The 18,856-nt window shown below is 43.5% G+C and overlaps 1 protein-coding gene across 1 annotated transcript in view; it reads right to left on the bottom strand.

The window, feature by feature from the left end:
• Positions 1–18,856, bottom strand: part of myo1g (myosin IG) — a 101,720-nt gene that overhangs the window by 24,775 nt on the left and 58,089 nt on the right. The window contains exons 16-20 of the mRNA XM_075449801.1: positions 14,123–14,346; positions 12,232–12,376; positions 8,472–8,576; positions 7,664–7,777; positions 2,098–2,255 (exon numbers count right to left, since the gene is read on the bottom strand). Of these exons, the coding sequence (XP_075305916.1) occupies positions 2,098–2,255; positions 7,664–7,777; positions 8,472–8,576; positions 12,232–12,376; positions 14,123–14,346 (746 nt within the window). The remainder of the gene's footprint in view (positions 1–2,097; positions 2,256–7,663; positions 7,778–8,471; positions 8,577–12,231; positions 12,377–14,122; positions 14,347–18,856) is intronic.

Here is an 18,856-nt window from a genome sequence, read left to right as displayed (position 1 = left end):
TTGATTCAACTTTTAGAACAAAGCAAACTGAGTCCCAGTCTGTGTTTGTTTGTGCGACTCTGACGTCACGAGTTCTGGAGCTGGCAGGATTTGGAGGATTAATCCTTCAGGAGAGCGCCGCCTCAGCAGCCAGGACGTACACACTGGAAAAAATCTTCTATTTATCTATTTAATTTCTTCTATTTATCTACTTTGCTGATTTTATTTTTTTGTGGCTTTTTTGTGAAGGAAAACCGTCCAGTTTAGCATGTTTTAGTGAATCTGAGTCTTCCTTCACCCTTATTTATCCCACATGTTGCTGCTCCGGCTGTAAGGAACACAAACCACTGGAAAAAATCAAAGTCTTACCAAATATATTTGTCTCATTGAGTATCTCATTACACTTAATATAAGACACAATTACCAAACAAGTACCATTTCACTTGTTTTAATACATCTGGAATATCTTGTTAAATGAAAAAGTCTTGAAAACAAATTCTTTTGAGTCGTATTTCACATGAAACAAGCTTTTTTTTTTTCATTTGGAGGTTTTTAAGCTAATTTCAAGATCACTTTTATCTCAAAAGTCCCAAATATCACATCTTACTTCAAGAAATCTTGACAAGCCGATTTTCACTAGTTCCATTGGCAGATTCTTTGCTTATTTCAAGCAAAAACGTCTTTTATTTGTTGTTTTTTTACTTATTTTTGGAGGGGCATTTTTTCCAGTGAACTTCAGACGTGTTTCACATTCAAACGTTACGTCTTAATTCACAAAGCAGAGCTACACAAAATGTGATTTAAATAAATAAATAAATAAATCAGGCCATTGCCTGAAAAAACTGTCATCTGCACTGGAAAAAATCAAAGTCTTACCAAGTATATTTGTCTCATTTCTCGTCAAAATATCTCACTACACTTAATATGAGACACAACTGCCTAACAAGTATCATTTCAGCCAGATATAGGGACTTGTTTTAATACAATACATCTGGAATATCTTGTTGAATGAAAAAGTCTTGAAAACAAATTGTTTTGAGTCGGATTTCATATGAAACAAGCTTTTTTTTTTACATTTAAAGAGGTTTTTAAGCTAATTTCAAGATCTCAAAAGTCCTAAATATCACATTTTATTTCAAGAAATCTTGACAAGCCGATTTTCACTAGTTCCATTGGCAGATTTTTTTGCTTATTTCAAGCAAAAATGTCTTTTATTTGTTGTTTTTTACTTATTTTTGGAGGGGCATTTTTTCCAGTGCAGCAGCACCCCCGCGCCGACGCACAACCCAAACAGCCTGCCGAGCGGGGAAAGTGGCGGGTTGCGCTGTTCCAGGCGGGTGGAAGTGAGTCAGAGGCGTGAGCAGCGATGATGCCGCGGTGACGGATTTATCTCACAGCAGTTATTCAGAGCAGGACTCACACCGACAGCTGTGAGAAGGTTCTGCTGCGTCAGCACACTTTGTTTCAGCGAGAGGTTTCAGGTTCTCACGTCAGCAGCTGATCTCATGAATTCATTTCTAATTGAATTTAATGAGAAGCTGCACAAACAGATTCATCAACAGCTCCGAAATACGGCGAATCTGTCAGCCGACAAACAGCTTGGGTGTCGACGCCACTTCAGAGAAAATGTTTCGCTCTTGTTTTGTTGGATCTACCGGATCGGGTCACGGTTTGTTAAATAAGTAAATTAAACTGATCTTAACTTGAACAGTTAATCTAATTTCAATCTGGATTCTGACTTCCTGCGATGAAACGACATTTAAAACGCAAACCAAGCGCTCTCTGATGACCACCTGCCTGCATTAACAGGTTTGGAGATAAAGATACGGAGACATTTTCTATGTCGACATGTAACTGGAGCCACTTATCGCTGCATTTCCCTTAAATTCTCTAAGAAACCATTGAGATGTTGCATTGTTCTTGTGTTTTATGCCTTGTATTTTGTGTTGTACAGCACTTTGTTTCAGCCATGGCTGTGTTTAAAGGCCATATAAATAAAGTTGAGTTGAGAAATGTGTGCTCAGCAGCAGCGTTCCTGTAACAAACAGAGCCGCCGTGGAGACGGAGCGCGGCGAGATAAAACCGGAGCGGGTCGGTCTGGTTAAAACATGAACTGACCGTGTGAAGTGGTCCACCAGCGAGCCCACCAGCTCGCCCACCCGGTCCTGGTTGGGGCTCAGCTCGCCGCGCTGCAGACACAGCAGGACGTCATCCAGGGAGGCCGTGTGGAGCGCCACCAACTGGTCGACCCCGGAGGTCACGCTCAGTCCTGTGAACTGAGGAGAGAGAGAGGACGCAATGCACCTTTAATTCAGGCGTTCAACCAGCCGAGTGTGATTTAATAAAGCTGCAAAGGCATCGAGTTTTATTCTGCTAAATAACCACAGATCAGGGGTTCACTTAGTTTCTCACACACTGCTGCTACCAGCTGCTGGATCAGGGGTTCACTTAGTTTCTCACACACTGCTGCTACCAGCTGCTGGGTCAGGGGTTCACTTAGTTTCTCACACACTGCTGCTACCAGCTGCTGGATCAGGGGTTCACTTAGTTTCTCACACACTGCTGCTACCAGCTGCTGGATCAGGGGTTCACTTAGTTTCTCACTGCTGCTACCAGCTGTTGGATCAGGGGTTCACTTAGTTTCTCACTCACTGCTGCTACCAGCTGCTGGATCAGGGGTTCACTTAGTTTCTCACTGCTGCTACCAGCTGCTGGATCAGGGGTTCACTTAGTTTCTCACTGCTGCTACCAGCTGCTGGATCAGGGGTTCACTTAGTTTCTCACTGCTGCTACCAGCTGCTGGATCAGGGGTTCACTTAGTTTCTCACTGCTGCTACCAGCTGATGGATCAGGGGTTCACTTAGTTTCTCACTGCTGCTACCAGCTGCTGGATCAGGGGTTCACTTAGTTTCTCACTCACTGCTGCTACCAGCTGCTGGATCAGGGGTTCACTTAGTTTCTCACACACTGCTGCTACCAGCTGCTGGATCAGGGGTTCACTTAGTTTCTCACTGCTGCTACCAGCTGCTGGATCAGGGGTTCACTTAGTTTCTCACTGCTGCTACCAGCTGCTGGATCAGGGGTTCACTTAGTTTCTCACTGCTGCTACCAGCTGCTGGATCAGGGGTTCACTTAGTTTCTCACTGCTGCTACCAGCTGCTGGATCAGGGGTTCACTTAGTTTCTCACTCACTGCTGCTACCAGCTGCTGGATCAGGGGTTCACTTAGTTTCTCACTCACTGCTGCTACCAGCTGCTGGATCGGGGGTTCACTTAGTTTCTCACTGCTGCTACCAGCTGCTGGATCAGGGGTTCACTTAGTTTCTCACTGCTGCTACCAGCTGCTGGATCAGGGGTTCACTTAGTTTCTCACTGCTGCTACCAGCTGCTGGATCAGGGGTTCACTTAGTTTCTCACTCACTGCTGCTACCAGCTGCTGGATCAGGGGTTCACTTAGTTTCTCACTGCTGCTACCAGCTGCTGGATCAGGGGTTCACTTAGTTTCTCACTCACTGCTGCTACCAGCTGCTGGATCAGGGGTTCACTTAGTTTCTCACTGCTGCTACCAGCTGCTGGATCAGGGGTTCACTTAGTTTCTCACTCACTGCTGCTACCAGCTGCTGGATCAGGGGTTCACTTAGTTTCTCACTGCTGCTACCAGCTACTGGATCAGGGGTTCACTTAGTTTCTCACTGCTGCTACCAGCTGCTGGATCAGGGGTTCACTTAGTTTCTCACTCACTGCTGCTACCAGCTGCTGGATCAGGGGTTCACTTAGTTTCTCACTGCTGCTACCAGCTGCTGGATCAGGGGTTCACTTAGTTTCTCACTGCTGCTACCAGCTGCTGGATCAGGGGTTCACTTAGTTTCTCACTGCTGCTACCAGCTGCTGGATCAGGGGTTCACTTAGTTTCTCACTCACTGCTGCTACCAGCTGCTGGATCAGGGGTTCACTTAGTTTCTCACTGCTGCTACCAGCTGCTGGATCAGGGGCTCACGTGCGGAGGTGCAGTAAAAGGAAAGTCATGTGACCCAGATAATAACGTTCAGATTTCCTGCCGCTGGAGGAGGAACACGGTCCCGTGGAGTTTACCGGTGCGTCAGAGCTCTCAGGAGGGAACGGGATGGACTAAGCCTCTTACGGCCCCCGGCTCTCTCAGGTTAATCCAGCGGGGACGCCGGCGTGCGGGACGTCTCTGGGACAAAGCGTCCCCTGAGGGGAGGGACCGCCGTCCAGCTTATTCAGCTCCCACAAACGCTGCGTTATTAAAGTCAGTGACATCATCAACCTGAGACGATGTCCTTCAGAGGCCGACTTTGTTCGTTATTAAATTTCTAATAATTTACTAAACTTCTTACAGTTGGGAAGCATGAAACGGTCCTGTTTAATTTTACAATGAAAAAAAAATTAAAAAACTTTTTTATACGTTTTTAACTGAATTACAACCTGTGATCGTTTTATTTAGTAGTTTTTTCTGCTTTATTTAGTAGTTTTTTCTGCTTTATTTAGTAGTTTTTTCTGCTTTATTTAGTAGTTTTTTCTGTTTTATTTAGTGTTTTTTCTGTTTTATTTAGTGTTTTTTCTGTTTTATTTAGTGTTTTTTCTGTTTTATTTAGTGTTTTTTCTGTTTTATTTGGTGTTTTTTCTGTTTTATTTAGTGTTTTTCTGTTTTATTTGGTGTTTTTTCTGTTTTATTTAGTGTTTTTTCTGTTTTATTTAGTGTTTTTTCTGTTTTATTTAGTGTTTTTTCTGTTTTATTTAGTGTTTTTCTGTTTTATTTAGTAGTTTTTTCTGTTTTATTTAGTAGTTTTTTCTGTTTTATTTAGTGTTTTTTCTGTTTTATTTAGTGTTTTTTCTGTTTTATTTAGTGTTTTTCTGTTTTATTTGGTGTTTTTTCTGTTTTATTTAGTAGTTTTTTCTGTTTTATTTAGTAGTTTTTTCTGTTTTATTTAGTAGTTTTTTCTGTTTTATTTAGTGTTTTTTCTGTTTTATTTGGTGTTTTTCTGTTTTATTTAGTGTTTTTCTGTTTTATTTAGTGTTTTTTCTGCTTTATTTAGTGTTTTTTCTGCTTTATTTAGTGTTTTTTCTGTTTTATTTAGTGTTTTTTCTGTTTTATTTGGTGTTTTTCTGTTTTATTTGGTGTTTTTCTGTTTTATTTAGTGTTTTTTCTGCTTTATTTAGTAGTTTTTTCTGTTTTATTTAGTGTTTTTTCTGCTTTATTTTGTAGTTTTTTTCTGCTTTATTTAGTAGTTTTTTCTGCTTTATTTTGTAGTTTTTTTCTGCTTTATTTTGTAGTTTTTTCTGTTTTATTTTGTAGTTTTTTCTGCTTTATTTAGAAGTTTTTTCTGCTTTATTTTGTAGTTTTTTCTGCTTTATTTAGTAGTTTTTTCTGTTTTATTTAGTGTTTTTTCTGCTTTATTTAGTGTTTTTTCTGCTTTATTTTGTAGTTTTTTCTGTTTTATTTAGTGTTTTTACTGCTTTATTTTGTATTTTTTTCTGCTTTATTTAGTGTTTTTTCTGCTTTATTTTGTTTCCCTCTCAAAAAAAGGGCAGCTATCTTTAGCACCTCGGCTGCAGCATAAAGATGGTTTTTAACCCTCTGGCATGTTGCGAGCTCTCCATCTCGACAACAATGCGAGACGAGCAGCTGTGCCGACTCATTAGATGTTACCGGTTTCCTCTTAAACCTCCAGTGAATTTAAATTCTGTAAAAACAGCCGTCGATGAAGACGAAAATCTCGTTCATCACGGTCACTTTAGCCCGGTGAGATAAAAATGAAATTTAATGAAGTCAGTACTTTTTAACTGTGATGACCTGGATCTTCAGAGGCTGCTTTCAACACATGTTGTGTCTGGTTGTCGTTGCTGTGTTTGATCTTTCTGTCCCGATGTGGCCTTTGATGACTGTGGTGTTAAATTCTCTGAGGTTTTAGTCTTTTGTCATTTTAATTCATGATGTTTCATAATTTCGTGCCGCTGACCCGAGCTGCTGCCTATCTAAGAGCCGAGACGCTCTTAAAAGAAGGATTTTGAATCTCAAGAGTCTCTACTTTCTGGTTAATTAAAGATCAGATAAATAAAATAGCATTTGCTGGCATTAGTGCGGCTTGTGCTGCTTCTTTTTGTTATTATAAAGGATATTTGATGTAATTTAGCTTCACGTCAAACTGTGGAGGGAAGCCATGCGTGTCCACAGGTGACCTTAAAGCTTTTCCATTTAGTTTTGAAACATAACGGCAGAAATAAGGGCACATGCACTCATCCACCCGATGTTAATGCAGCTTTAGGACATCTCAAAGCGACAGATGATTAAATAAAACCGAGTTTCTGTCTTCACTTTCAGAGCCGGCGGTCCTGCGAGACCCTCTGATCTAGTTTCTCAGATCAGGCCATGAAATGAACCAGTTTCACCCCGTGTGACGGATAACCTGAAGAGCAGCGCAGGAAACGATATCGTCTCAGTCTGCGTCCTCTTTACGCCCGATGGGCCGCAGGTGGAGCGTGATGAACAGTAACCATGGTAACCATTAGGATGCGGTTCTGCTGCTTAATTTTTTTGCTTAACTTATTTTCTGAAAGGGACATTTTTGTCCCCTTTTAAAACAACTTGAAAACATCATATGTTAATATTTCTTTCTGCTTTTTTTTTCATAAATCTTTTATTCCACTTCAGTTCTGATCATAACTACCAAGTTTTCAATTATTTTCAAAAATGTAACCCTTTAAATACTGGTTTATATGATGTAAACGCCAATTTCTGTAAAAAAACAACAACACAAAAACTGCTATATTTTCAGTATATAGAATGCAAAGTGGAATTGTTGAGTGGGGATAATTATGGTCTGGGATATGTCAATGATCAGCAACAACATTGATTTTTAGGGATTTCTAATTTTTTTGTTATGCTGGATTTAAAAAAAAATCCTTAATTTCTGAAAAGGGACATTTTTGTCCCCTTCTAAACTGATTCCCAAAATACCATATGTTAATATTTTTTTCCACTTTTTTCTTCATAAATCCTTTGTTCCACTTTCAGTTCTGATCATAAACACCAAGTTTTCAATTATTAAAAAATAATTAACCCTTTAAATACTGGTGTATAAGAGGTAAACACCAATTTCTGTTAAAAAACACACAAAAACTGCTGTATTTTCAATGTATGCAGTGCAAAGTGAAATATTCTATGGGGGGTTATTAGGTCTGGGATATGTCATTGATGAGCTACAACATCAGTTTTTACAGCTTTTTAGTTTTTAGAGAAATAGTTTTTGAAGGATCAGGGTTAAATAAAGAGCATTAAGCTAGAGGAAGACGGACACATTTTACTTTTTTTTTGTAAGAAACGGTGAACATTCAGCCCAGTTTCTGAGTGGAGCTACAGCTGGACAGCTTCATCTAACTGGACCACGTCCCCGTCCCAGGAGGCCGAGGGGCACGTGCACAGCAGCGGGCACGTGCACAGCAGCAGGCACTGAGAACACGCCGACCTCAGCCTCAACCGTATATGCTGTGAATATGATATCAGTTTAATCCCACATCTTTCAATGCTGTTTGTTTATAATGCTGAAAAGAAAATATCATCCTGAACGATAACACAGTTGTACTCATGCGGGTTGAGGTTAGACATTTAATTTGTTCACTGGGGAGGACCTTGAATGTGTGTTTTTTTATTTATAAGCACTCACCGCGTCCAAAGGAAACCTCTTCAGCACCTTGTAGTGCTTCTTCGGCTCCAGTTTGTAGACGAACTTGTCTGTGACGAGCAGGGCTCGGTCTGTACTTTTATTGAATCTGTTCACCTGAGAGAGAAGAAAGATGCAGAGAGGAGGAAAAGAAGGATTAACACATTTGTTCTGGTTAGCCAGATAGCCAGTGGAAGACGTTAACCATTTAGCCAGAAAAGATGTTAGCCAGTGGAAAACGTTAGCCAGTTAAGATGTTAGCCAGTGGAAGACGTTAACCAGTTAAGATGTTAGCCAGTGGAAGACGTTAACCATTTAGCCAGAAAAGATGTTAGCCAGTGGAAAACGTTAGCCAGTTAAGATGTTAGCCAGTGGAAGACGTTAGCCAGTTAAGATGTTAGCCAGTGGAAGACGTTAACCATTTAGCCAGAAAAGATGTTAGCCAGTGGAAAACGTTAGCCAGTTAAGATGTAAGCCAGAGGAAGATGTTAGCCAGTGGAAGACGTTAGCCAGTGGAAGACGTTAGCCATTTAGCCAGAAAAGATGTTAGCCAGTGGAAAACGTTAGCCAGTTAAGATGTTAGCCAGTGGAAGATGTTAGCCAGTTAGCCAGTGGAAGACGTTAGCCAGATAGCCAGTGGAAGACGTTAGCCAGTTAGCCAGTGGAAGACGTTAGCCAGATAGCCAGTGGAAGACGTTAGCCAGTTAGCCAGTGGAAGACGTTAGCCAGATAGCCAGTGGAAGACGTTAACCATTTAGCCAGAAAAGATGTTACCCAGAAGAAGGCCACAGAAACAGTAACTCCACCGTACCTTCCTACAGAAGCCCGAGAAGACCACCTGCCCGAAAGCGTCTCTGTTCTTCAGCTCCTTGGAAACCCGGACGAAGCCGGAGCTGGTCTGAGGGCAGTCCCGCACCTGCAGAAAGGAAAGACCCGAGTTACCCGGGGAGGCCAGCTGATGCCCCCTGATGCCCCCTGATGCCCGCTGATGCCCCCTGATGTCCCCCAGATGCCCCCTGATGCCCGCTGATGCCCCCCGATGCCTCCTGATGCCCCCTGATGCCCCCCTGATGCCTCCTGATGCCCCCGATGCCTCCTGATGCCCCCCTGATGCCTCCTGATGCCCGCTGATGCCCCCGATGCCTCCTGATGCCCCCTGATGCCCCCGATGCCTCCTGATGCCCCCCAATGCCCGCCGATGCCCCCCTGATGCCCGCTGATGCCCCCCTGATGCCCCCTGATGCCCCCCTGATGCCCGCTGATGCCCCCCGATGCCCGCTGATGCCTCCTGATGCCCCCTGATGCCCCCCGATGCCCCCCGATGCCCCCCTGATGCCCCCTGATGCCCGCTGATGCCCCCCTGATGCCCCCTGATGCCTCCTGATGCCCCCCTGATGCCCCCCGATGCCCGCTGATGCCCCCTGATGCCTCCTGATGCCCCCTGATGCCCCCCTGATGCCCGCTGATGCCCCCCTGATGCCCCCTGATCCCTCCTGATGCCCCCTGATGCCCCCCTGATGCCTCCTGATGCCCGCTGATGCCTCCTGATGCCCCCTGATGCCTCCTGATGCCCCCCTGATGCCCCCTGATGCCCCCCGATGCCCGCTGATGCCCCCTGATGCCCCCTGATGCCCCCCTGATGCCTCCTGATGCCCGCTGATGCCTCCTGATGCCCCCTGATGCCTCCTGATGCCCCCCTGATGCCCCCTGATGCCCCCCGATGCCCGCTGATGCCCCATGATGCCCCCTGATGCTCCCTGATGCCCGCTGATGCCCCCTGATGCCTCCTGATGCCCCCTGATGCCCCCTGATGCCTCCTGATGCCCCCCTGATGCCCCCTGATGCCCCCCGATGCCCGCTGATGCCCCCCTGATGCCCCCTGATGCCCCCAGCCACAGAGCAGACGGGGGAACACACTCTGGGTGACCTCCCCCAGCGTCTCTCAGGCTTTAATGTCATCTTTTATGGCTTAAATTCTATAAGCAGCTGATCAAAGCTCCAGCCTGGAGCCGAGTTAGAGAGGAGCAGCAGGATTTCATCAGAAGCTGTGAGGAAACACGTCGTTAAAGGGACAGTTCGCCTCTTTAAAGGGACAGTTCGCCTCTTTAAAGGGACAGTCCGCCTCGTTAAAGGGACAGTCCGCCTCGTTAAAGGGACAGTTCGCCTCTTTAAAGGGACAGTTCGCCTCTTTAAAGGGACAGTTCGCCTCTTTAAAGGGACAGTTCGCCTCCTTAAAGGGACAGTTCGCCTCTTTAAAGGGACAGTTCGCCTCTTTAAAGGGACAGTTCGCCTCTTTAAAGGGACAGTTCGCCTCTTTAAAGGGACAGTTCGCCTCTTTAAAGGGACAGTTCGCCTCTTTAAAGGGACAGTTCGCCTCCTTAAAGGGACAGTTCGCCTCTTTAAAGGGACAGTTCGCCTCTTTAAAGGGACAGTTCGCCTCTTCTGACATAAAGCTGTGTAACATCCCATATCAGCAGCATCATTTATGAACATCTTCTTACCCCCTGCTGCGTCCTGTGAGCAGAGTTCCAGCCTCGTTTTGGTGCTGATGAAGGTAGTCCGGCTATCGTTAAATAATTAATACGTTAACGCAGAGGTCTTCAACAGGGGGTCCGCAGAGGTACTGCAGGGGGGTCGCGAAATCTTTGGTTGATTAGACGATTTTTAACATTTCATTTTATTTTTTTTCCCAGTTTTTTCTCACAAATTGTGTGCAAACGTGTGCCATCCACAGATGGTTTGAGGATTCATTGTCCCATCTACATGCATGTTTAAAGTTAAAATCTGTGGATTATTTGAATAGCTCAGTGTTTATAAAAGGCAGTGGCACGGCCACCCTGTACCTTGCACATGTTTAAAATAAAAACATGAATATTTTAACCTGTGTATTATTTGAACAGCTTAGTACAATAACAGAGTAGCTGTGTTTATACACGGCACTAGGCCCCGTTAAATATAAAACACAATTGTATGCCGTATAAATAGTAGGGGGGGTCCCTGCTCCAACTCTCCATCAGTTTGGGGGTCCCAGGCCTGAAAAACGTTGAAGACCCCTGCGTTAACGCGATAATAACGAGTTAACTCTTACAGCCCTAGTCCTTACGTTTTAAACTTTGTTCTATTTTAATCAAACTGAAGTGAATAAAAGTGTATTACTCCCTATAATAATTCATCATTAATTAATCGAAATGTATTGTTTTAAGGTTTGTTTTGAGTAACTTTTTATTGATGCTTCAACTGAACATTTCAACCGCTCATATAAACCTGCTTTGATGCTAAATAAATAAGTGAACGTGTGACGTTAATGAGGAGAGAAAAACAAACATCAGCTTAAATTCTGATCAGGAAATAAAACTCCATGAAGCTTTCTGAGAATATCTCTTTGGTCCGGAGGCCTTTAACGACTTCAGCCACATTCCAGTCATGATTCAGGCTCCCCGCTCGCTCCTCATGCACCGACCTGTGGGCCGCGGTGGAATTAAACCCAAATCACATGAACGTGGAGCCCCGCAGGAGGCCGTGAGTCACGGGCCGACTGACAAACTGAGGCGGCCAGAGACTCGGGACTCGAGTTCTCCCTGTAGGCATCTGTAAAGCCACCAAACAGCCTCAGATTAGCAGCTAAATGAGGCAACTGTGGGATTCATTAAAGAGGGGCTGTGTTTACAGGCACCGTCCTGTCCCGGTCATGCTCTGCAGCCCGAAGCGCGTCACATGCACGTATACATTCACAACAACAACAACAACAGGCGAGTTCCTGTGATCCTACACACTGCCGCTCATTCAGGCCTGTGACCCACTCTGGAGAAAAGGGCCGCCGGCCGTAAACAAACCCAGCGGAGTTTCCCTGCTGTCACACACTGGAAAAAATGCCCCTCCAAAAATAAGTAAAAAAACAACAAATAAAATACGTTTTTGCTTGAAATAAGCAAAAAAATCTGCCAATGGAACTAGTGAAAATCGGCTTGTCCAGATTTCTTGAAATAAGATGTGATATTTAGGACTTTTGAGTTAAAAGTGATCTTGAAATGAGCTTAAAAACCTCTTCAAATGAAAAAAAAAAGCTTGTTTCATGTGAAATATGACTCAAAACAATTTGTTTTCAAGACTTTTTCACTTAACAAGATATTCCAGATGTATTGTCTTCAAACAACTCCCTATATCTGGCTGAAATGGTGCTTGTTAGGCAGTTGAGTCTCATATTAAGTGTAATGAGATACTCAATGAGACAAATATACTAGTTGCTAGTTAATAGACATATATGGACAGCGATTTAAATAAATTAATAAATAAAGTGAACCTGTAATACTGCAGTGTTAAATGCAATGTGTTTGAAAATTTGGGTGCACCTAACTTTTGTGCTGGTGCACCTAAGAAAAAAAGTTAGGCGCACCAGTGCAACCAGTGTAAAAAGTGAGTCTAGAGCCCTGAACTGTGTAACTGCACATTAACTCACAGCTGCTGAAGGAATCAGGAAAATAAAGCCTTTAGCTGGAAGAAAGAGCTTTGAGGGATTAATTTAACGTGATGTGTGGAAGGTCAGAGGAACTCTGGAGTCCTGGTTTTCTCACGTTTGACAGGTAGTCCCTCTCCCAGGCTCGGCTCACTCCCCAGTCCTTCCTCTCGCCGCTCAGAGCCTTCAGAGCCGCCACCTTAGCCCGGACCTCCAGCATGTCGGACGGAGGGATGTTCTTCACGATCTGCCTCGCCCACCACCTGCCAACAACGATGAGACCGACACAGCTTGACTTCTTTCTGCGAGAATCAGGCTGTTAGATGGAAGCGTTGGGATTCTCAGTCCCCAAACCAATAAAAAGTGTCATTAACCTCGTAGCACCCACAGCTGCAGATATGCAACTGCCAATAAACCAAAAATATTGGTTTATTCCCACCCATTTTTACATAAAATGTAATGTTAAAAAATATTACACATGAATGTAAATAATGTATGTAAATTTCAAAAATCAAATAATGTAATGTAAATAAAAATATAATGTAAATAAATAATGTAAATAAATAAAAAGCTTGTTGCACATCTGCAACTGTGGGTGCTACAAGGTTAAAGGGAAGCTAATAAAACACAATGGGAAACAACTTTTACTGAGTGTTGCTGCATCAGATCAGACCAATAAAGTTGGTTAAAATAACCAATTAAATTAAATTAAATTTAACCAATAAAGAGTTTTTTTCTTTTTTTAGAAAACTTCCTCTTAAAATGGGTTTTGTAAAATCTTTGAAAGCTAAACCAGCAGATCTGAGTCAAGACGCTTCACAAAACAGAAAGCTTTAGCATTAGCTTCGGATGGATTATAGTAGAAAAGATGGCATCAAGTTTGCTTAGCTTCGCATTAATGGCTAACTTAACAAAATCAAATCAAATTTATTTCATGTACAAAACCATTCAAAGTGCTTTACATAAAATAAAAGCATTGCAGCAGGGAGTGGAAGAAGCATTAAAATACATAAAAGAATATAAAGAGAAACAAATAAAATCATTTAAATGAATTTAAAAACAAGTAACAGTCCAGATAAATTGATGAGCTAACTTGGCTAGCTTATCTTACCTGCGGGTGCAAGCTTAGCTAGTTAAGGCGAGACTACAGGTGAATAGGCTAATATTTTAAAATAATAGATATCAACATGAAACTTCCTCAGTTGATTACTTATACAAGTATGAAAAAAAATGTATTACAAGTTTTAGAAATTTGTATGTTTAATTATGCAAATTAGGCATTATCTCATTAAATATGCGCACATTTGCATATATTTCCGGAAGATAGATCTGAACATATGATAAAGCCAGGTGCAAAATTCTTTTTCCATTTTGTTTACACACAAAATGAAAAGAATATTACAGAGGGATTTCAGGATATCTGCTTTCATTTCCTAGGAAATCAAAATATACTGCCCATAGCCTAAAAAACATCAATTTTCGCCATATTTTTTTATTATAATGTCACATAAATCAGGCCAGGAATGATTTATCAACAAATCCTTCAGTAAATATCTTCATAATACTGCTAAGTGTATAACTGGAAAGTTTGGTGTTAGTAGGTGCTCCATAGGCTGAGATATTGATACTGGAAAAATACAAAAAACTGATTTTGAGAAAACGGCATTTAAAGATTTAAATAGGGGAATTCATTTTGGTAAATTTGGGCGAAACGTACTGCCGCGATTAAACAAAATGTGATGAAATAAACATTTTAATTTATGTTTTGAAATAACACATATTGAAGGAGCAGACTGGCCCAAAATCTAAAAATTGACCACTGCATGAAATCCCTGTTTTTGCCCGCCGTGTCTCGCCTTAAGTTAGGCATTAATGCTAGGCTAAGCTAACCCACCGCTGTGATATCTGCTGTTTGCTGTTCACGTTTACCAAACAAAATGTAAAAATATCTGTTATTTGTGAGTGTGTGTGAAGCTAAACGTCTTTGGACGCTTGTTTCTGGCTCTGACCTGCGGTGCAGCGCGACCGTGATGCTGTGGAACTGGGACAAAGCCGCCGGCGGCGTCGGCCAGCCCACGCTCTTCCCGTAGTCGGCCATCGTTCGCACATTAGCAAACCTCCGCTCCACCTCCCAGAAGTGGGCCTTCACCTTGTAGCGCTTGTAGCAGCCCATGATGGCGTAGATGGCTCTCATCCGCCGGCACCTCAGGCGAGCCAAAGCCCCGCGCCAGATCTGCAGGTGGAGGATTTCTGCTTTTACATTTACGTTACGGTCATTCTGCAGACGCTTTTATCCAAAGCCACTCACAATCAGTGTGTTCCACATCGGGAGGCAAAAGAACTTCAGGTCACAAGAAATCATACACTGGAAAAAATCTAAATCTTACCAAGTATATTTGTCTCATTGAGTATCTCATTACACTTAATATCAGACACAACTGCCTAACAAGTACCATTTCAGCCAGATATAGGGAGTTGTTTTAATACAATACATCTGGAATATCTCGTTAAGTGAAAAAGTCTTGAAAACAAATTGTTTTGAGTCACATTTCACATGAAACAAGCTTTTTTTTTACATTTGAAGAGGTTTTTAAGCTAATTTCAAGATCACTTTTATCTAAAAAGTCTTAAATATCACATTTTATTTCAAGAAATCTTGACAAGCTGATTTTCACTAGTTCCATGCATCTAAAAGTATAAACATCTTGTATTTGTGGTTTTTTTTACTTATTTTTGGAGGGGCATTTTTTCCAGTGTAAGTGCATTTCCTTCCCAAACCAAACAGCTAATCCAGTGATACTCACACTTTTTTCCACATTGGCAGCAAAATCAAGGGCAGAGACACTTTTACCACAACATACTAAAGTCCCCTTTTGCACATATGCATTTCTACATATAAAACATCCCACAAAAAAAGAAACAACACAGCCAATACATTTCCATTTCAGATCACATTTACCTTAAAACTGGGATGAGCAGAAGCTGGCGTGCATGTGCTCGACTTTCTTCATGTTGTATTTGTAGTTTGTTGTTGTAATCATAGTGAGACATTCAGGATGAGCATGGTTTCTGTGCTGGTTTCTGTACTGGTTTCTGTGCTGGTTTCTGTGCTGGTTTCTGTGCTGGTTTCTGTGCTGCTTTCTGTACTGGTTTCTGTGCTGGTTTCTGTGCTGGTTTCTGTGCTGGTTTCTGTGCTGGTTTCTGTGCTGGTTTCTGTGCTGGTTTCTGTTTCTGTGCTGGTTTCTGTGCTGGTTTCTGTGCTGGTTTCTGTGCTGGTTTCTGTCCTGGTTTCTGTGCTGGTTTCTGTGCTGGTTTCTGTGATGGTTTCTGTTTCTGTGCTGGTTTCTGTGCTGGTTTCTGTTTCTGTGCTGGTTTCTGTTTCTGTGCTGGTTTCTGTGCTGGTTTCTGTGCTGGTTTCTGTGCTGGTTTCTGTGCTGGTTTTTGTGCTGGTTTCTGTGCTGGTTTCTGTGCTGGTCTCTGTGCTGGTTTCTGTGCTGGTTTCTGTGCTGGTTTCTGTGCTGGTTTCTGTGCTGGTTTCTGTGCTGGTTTTTGTGCTGGTTTCTGTGCTGGTTTCTGTGCTGGTCTCTGTGCTGGTTTCTGTGCTGGTTTCTGTGCTGGTTTCTGTGCTGGTTTCTGTGCTGGTTTTTGTGCTGGTTTCTGTGCTGGTTTCTGTGCTGGTTTCTGTGCTGGTTTCTGTGCTGGTTTCTGTGCTGGTTTCTGTGCTGGTTTCTGTACTGGTTTCTGTGCTGGTTTCTGTGCTGGTTTCTGTGCTGGTTTCTGTGCTGCTTTCTGTACTGGTTTCTGTGCTGGTTTCTGTGCTGGTTTCTGTGCTGGTTTCTGTGCTGGTTTCTGTGCTGGTTTCTGTTTCTGTGCTGGTTTCTGTGCTGGTTTCTGTGCTGGTTTCTGTGCTGGTTTCTGTCCTGGTTTCTGTGCTGGTTTCTGTGCTGGTTTCTGTTTCTGTGCTGGTTTCTGTGCTGGTTTCTGTTTCTGTGCTGGTTTCTGTTTCTGTGCTGGTTTCTGTGCTGGTTTCTGTGCTGGTTTCTGTGCTGGTTTCTGTGCTGGTTTTTGTGCTGGTTTCTGTGCTGGTTTCTGTGCTGGTCTCTGTGCTGGTTTCTGTGCTGGTTTCTGTGCTGGTTTCTGTGCTGGTTTCTGTGCTGGTTTCTGTGCTGGTTTTTGTGCTGGTTTCTGTGCTGGTTTCTGTGCTGGTTTCTGTGCTGGTTTTTGTCCTGGTTTCTGTGCTGGTTTTTGTCCTGGTTTCTGTGCTGGTTTCTGTGCTGGTTTCTGTGCTGGTTTCTGTGCTGGTTTCTGTGCTGGTTTTTGTGCTGGTTTCTGTGCTGGTTTTTGTGCTGGTTTCTGTGCTGGTTTTTGTGCTGGTTTCTGTGCTGGTTTTTGTGCTGGTTTCTGTGCTGGTTTCTGTGCTGGTTTCTGTGCTGGTCTCTGTGCTGGTTTCTGTGCTGGTTTTTGTGCTGGTTTCTGTGCTGGTTTCTGTGCTGGTTTCTGTGCTGGTTTCTGTGCTGGTCTCTGTGCTGGTTTTTGTGCTGGTTTTTGTGCTGGTTTCTGTGCTGGTTTTTTGTGCTGGTTTCTGTGCTGGTTTTTGTGCTGGTTTCTGTGCTGGTTTCTGTGCTGGTTTCTGTGCTGGTTTCTGTGCTGGTTTTTTGTGCTGGTTTCTGTGCTGGTTTTTGTGCTGGTTTCTGTGCTGGTTTCTGTGCTGGTTTCTGTGCTGGTTTCTGTGCTGGTTTCTGTGCTGGTTTCTGTGCTGGTTGCTGTGCTGGTTTCTGTGCTGGTTTCTGTACTGGTTTCTGTGCTGGTTTCTGTGCTGGTTTCTGTGCTGGTTTTTGTGCTGGTTTCTGTGCTGGTTTCTGTGCTGGTTTCTGTGCTGGTTTTTGTGCTGGTTTTTGTGCTGGTTTCTGTACTGGTTTCTGTGCTGGTTTCTGTCCTGGTTTCTGTGCTGGTTTCTGTGCTGGTTTCTGTGCTGGTTTCTGTGCTGGTTTCTGTACTGGTTTTTGTGCTGGTTTCTGTGCTGGTTTCTGTGCTGGTTTCTGTGCTGGTTTTTGTCCTGGTTTCTGTGCTGGTTTTTGTGCTGGTTTCTGTGCTGGTTTCTGTGCTGGTTTTTGTGCTGGTTTCTGTGCTGCTTTCTGTGCTGCTTTCTGTGCTGGTTTCTGTGCTGGTTTCTGTGCTGGTTTCTGTACTGGTTTCTGTGCTGGTTTTTGTGCTGGTTTCTGTGCTGGTTTCTGTCCTGGTTTCTGTCCTGGTTTCTGTGCTGGTTTCTGTGCTGGTTTCTGTCCTGGTTTCTGTGCTGCTTTCTGTGCTGGTCTCTGTGCTGGTTTTTGTGCTGGTTTCTGTGCTGGTTTTTGTGCTGGTTTCTGTGCTGGTTTCTGTACTGGTTTCTGTGCTGGTTTTTGTGCTGGTTTCTGTGCTGGTTTCTGTGCTGGTCTCTGTGCTGGTTTCTGTGCTGGTTTCTGTGCTGGTTTTTGTGCTGGTTTCTGTGCTGGTTTTTGTGCTGGTTTCTGTGCTGGTTTCTGTACTGGTTTCTGTGCTGGTTTTTGTGCTGGTTTCTGTGCTGGTTTCTGTGCTGGTTTTTGTGCTGGTTTCTGTGCTGGTTTTTGTGCTGGTTTCTGTGCTGGTTTTTGTGCTGGTTTTTGTGCTGGTTTCTGTGCTGGTTTCTGTGCTGGTTTTTGTGCTGGTTTTTGTGCTGGTTTCTGTGCTGGTTTCTGTGCTGGTTTCTGTGCTGGTTTTTTGTGCTGGTTTCTGTGCTGGTTTCTGTGCTGGTTTTTGTCCTGGTTTCTGTGCTGGTTTTTGTGCTGGTTTCTGTGCTGGTTTCTGTGCTGGTTTTTGTGCTGGTTTCTGTGCTGCTTTCTGTGCTGCTTTCTGTGCTGGTTTCTGTGCTGGTTTCTGTGCTGGTTTCTGTACTGGTTTCTGTGCTGGTTTTTGTGCTGGTTTCTGTGCTGGTTTCTGTCCTGGTTTCTGTCCTGGTTTCTGTGCTGGTTTCTGTGCTGGTTTCTGTCCTGGTTTCTGTGCTGCTTTCTGTGCTGGTCTCTGTGCTGGTTTTTGTGCTGGTTTCTGTGCTGGTTTTTGTGCTGGTTTCTGTGCTGGTTTCTGTACTGGTTTCTGTGCTGGTTTTTGTGCTGGTTTCTGTGCTGGTCTCTGTGCTGGTCTCTGTGCTGGTTTCTGTGCTGGTTTCTGTGCTGGTTTTTGTGCTGGTTTCTGTGCTGGTTTTTGTGCTGGTTTCTGTGCTGGTTTTTGTGCTGGTTTCTGTGCTGGTTTCTGTGCTGGTTTTTGTGCTGGTTTTTGTGCTGGTTTCTGTGCTGGTTTCTGTGCTGGTTTCTGTGCTGGTTTTTTGTGCTGGTTTCTGTGCTGGTTTCTGTGCTGGTTTCTGTGCTGGTTTTTGTGCTGGTTTCTTTGCTGGTTTCTGTGCTGGTTTTTTGTGCTGGTTTCTGTGCTGGTTTCTGTGCTGGTTTCTGTGCTGGTTTCTGTGCTGGTTTCTGTGCTGGTTTTTGTGCTGGTTTCTGTGCTGGTTTCTGTGCTGGTTTCTGTGCTGGTTTTTGTGCTGGTTTCTGTGCTGGTTTCTGTGCTGGTTTCTGTGCTGGTTTTTGTGCTGGTTTCTGTGCTGGTTTTTGTGCTGGTTTTTGTGCTGGTTTCTGTGCTGGTTTCTGTGCTGGTTTTTGTGCTGGTTTCTGTGCTGGTTTTTGTGCTGGTTTCTGTGCTGGTTTCTGTGCTGGTTTCTCTGCTGGTTTCTGTGCTGG

The sequence above is a fragment of the Odontesthes bonariensis genome, chromosome 18 (genome assembly GCF_027942865.1).
Source record: "Odontesthes bonariensis isolate fOdoBon6 chromosome 18, fOdoBon6.hap1, whole genome shotgun sequence".
NCBI lineage: Eukaryota > Metazoa > Chordata > Actinopteri > Atheriniformes > Atherinopsidae > Odontesthes > Odontesthes bonariensis.
The sequence above is the reverse complement of the archived record's forward strand: the minus strand, read 5'-3'. Positions and strand labels throughout refer to the sequence as shown.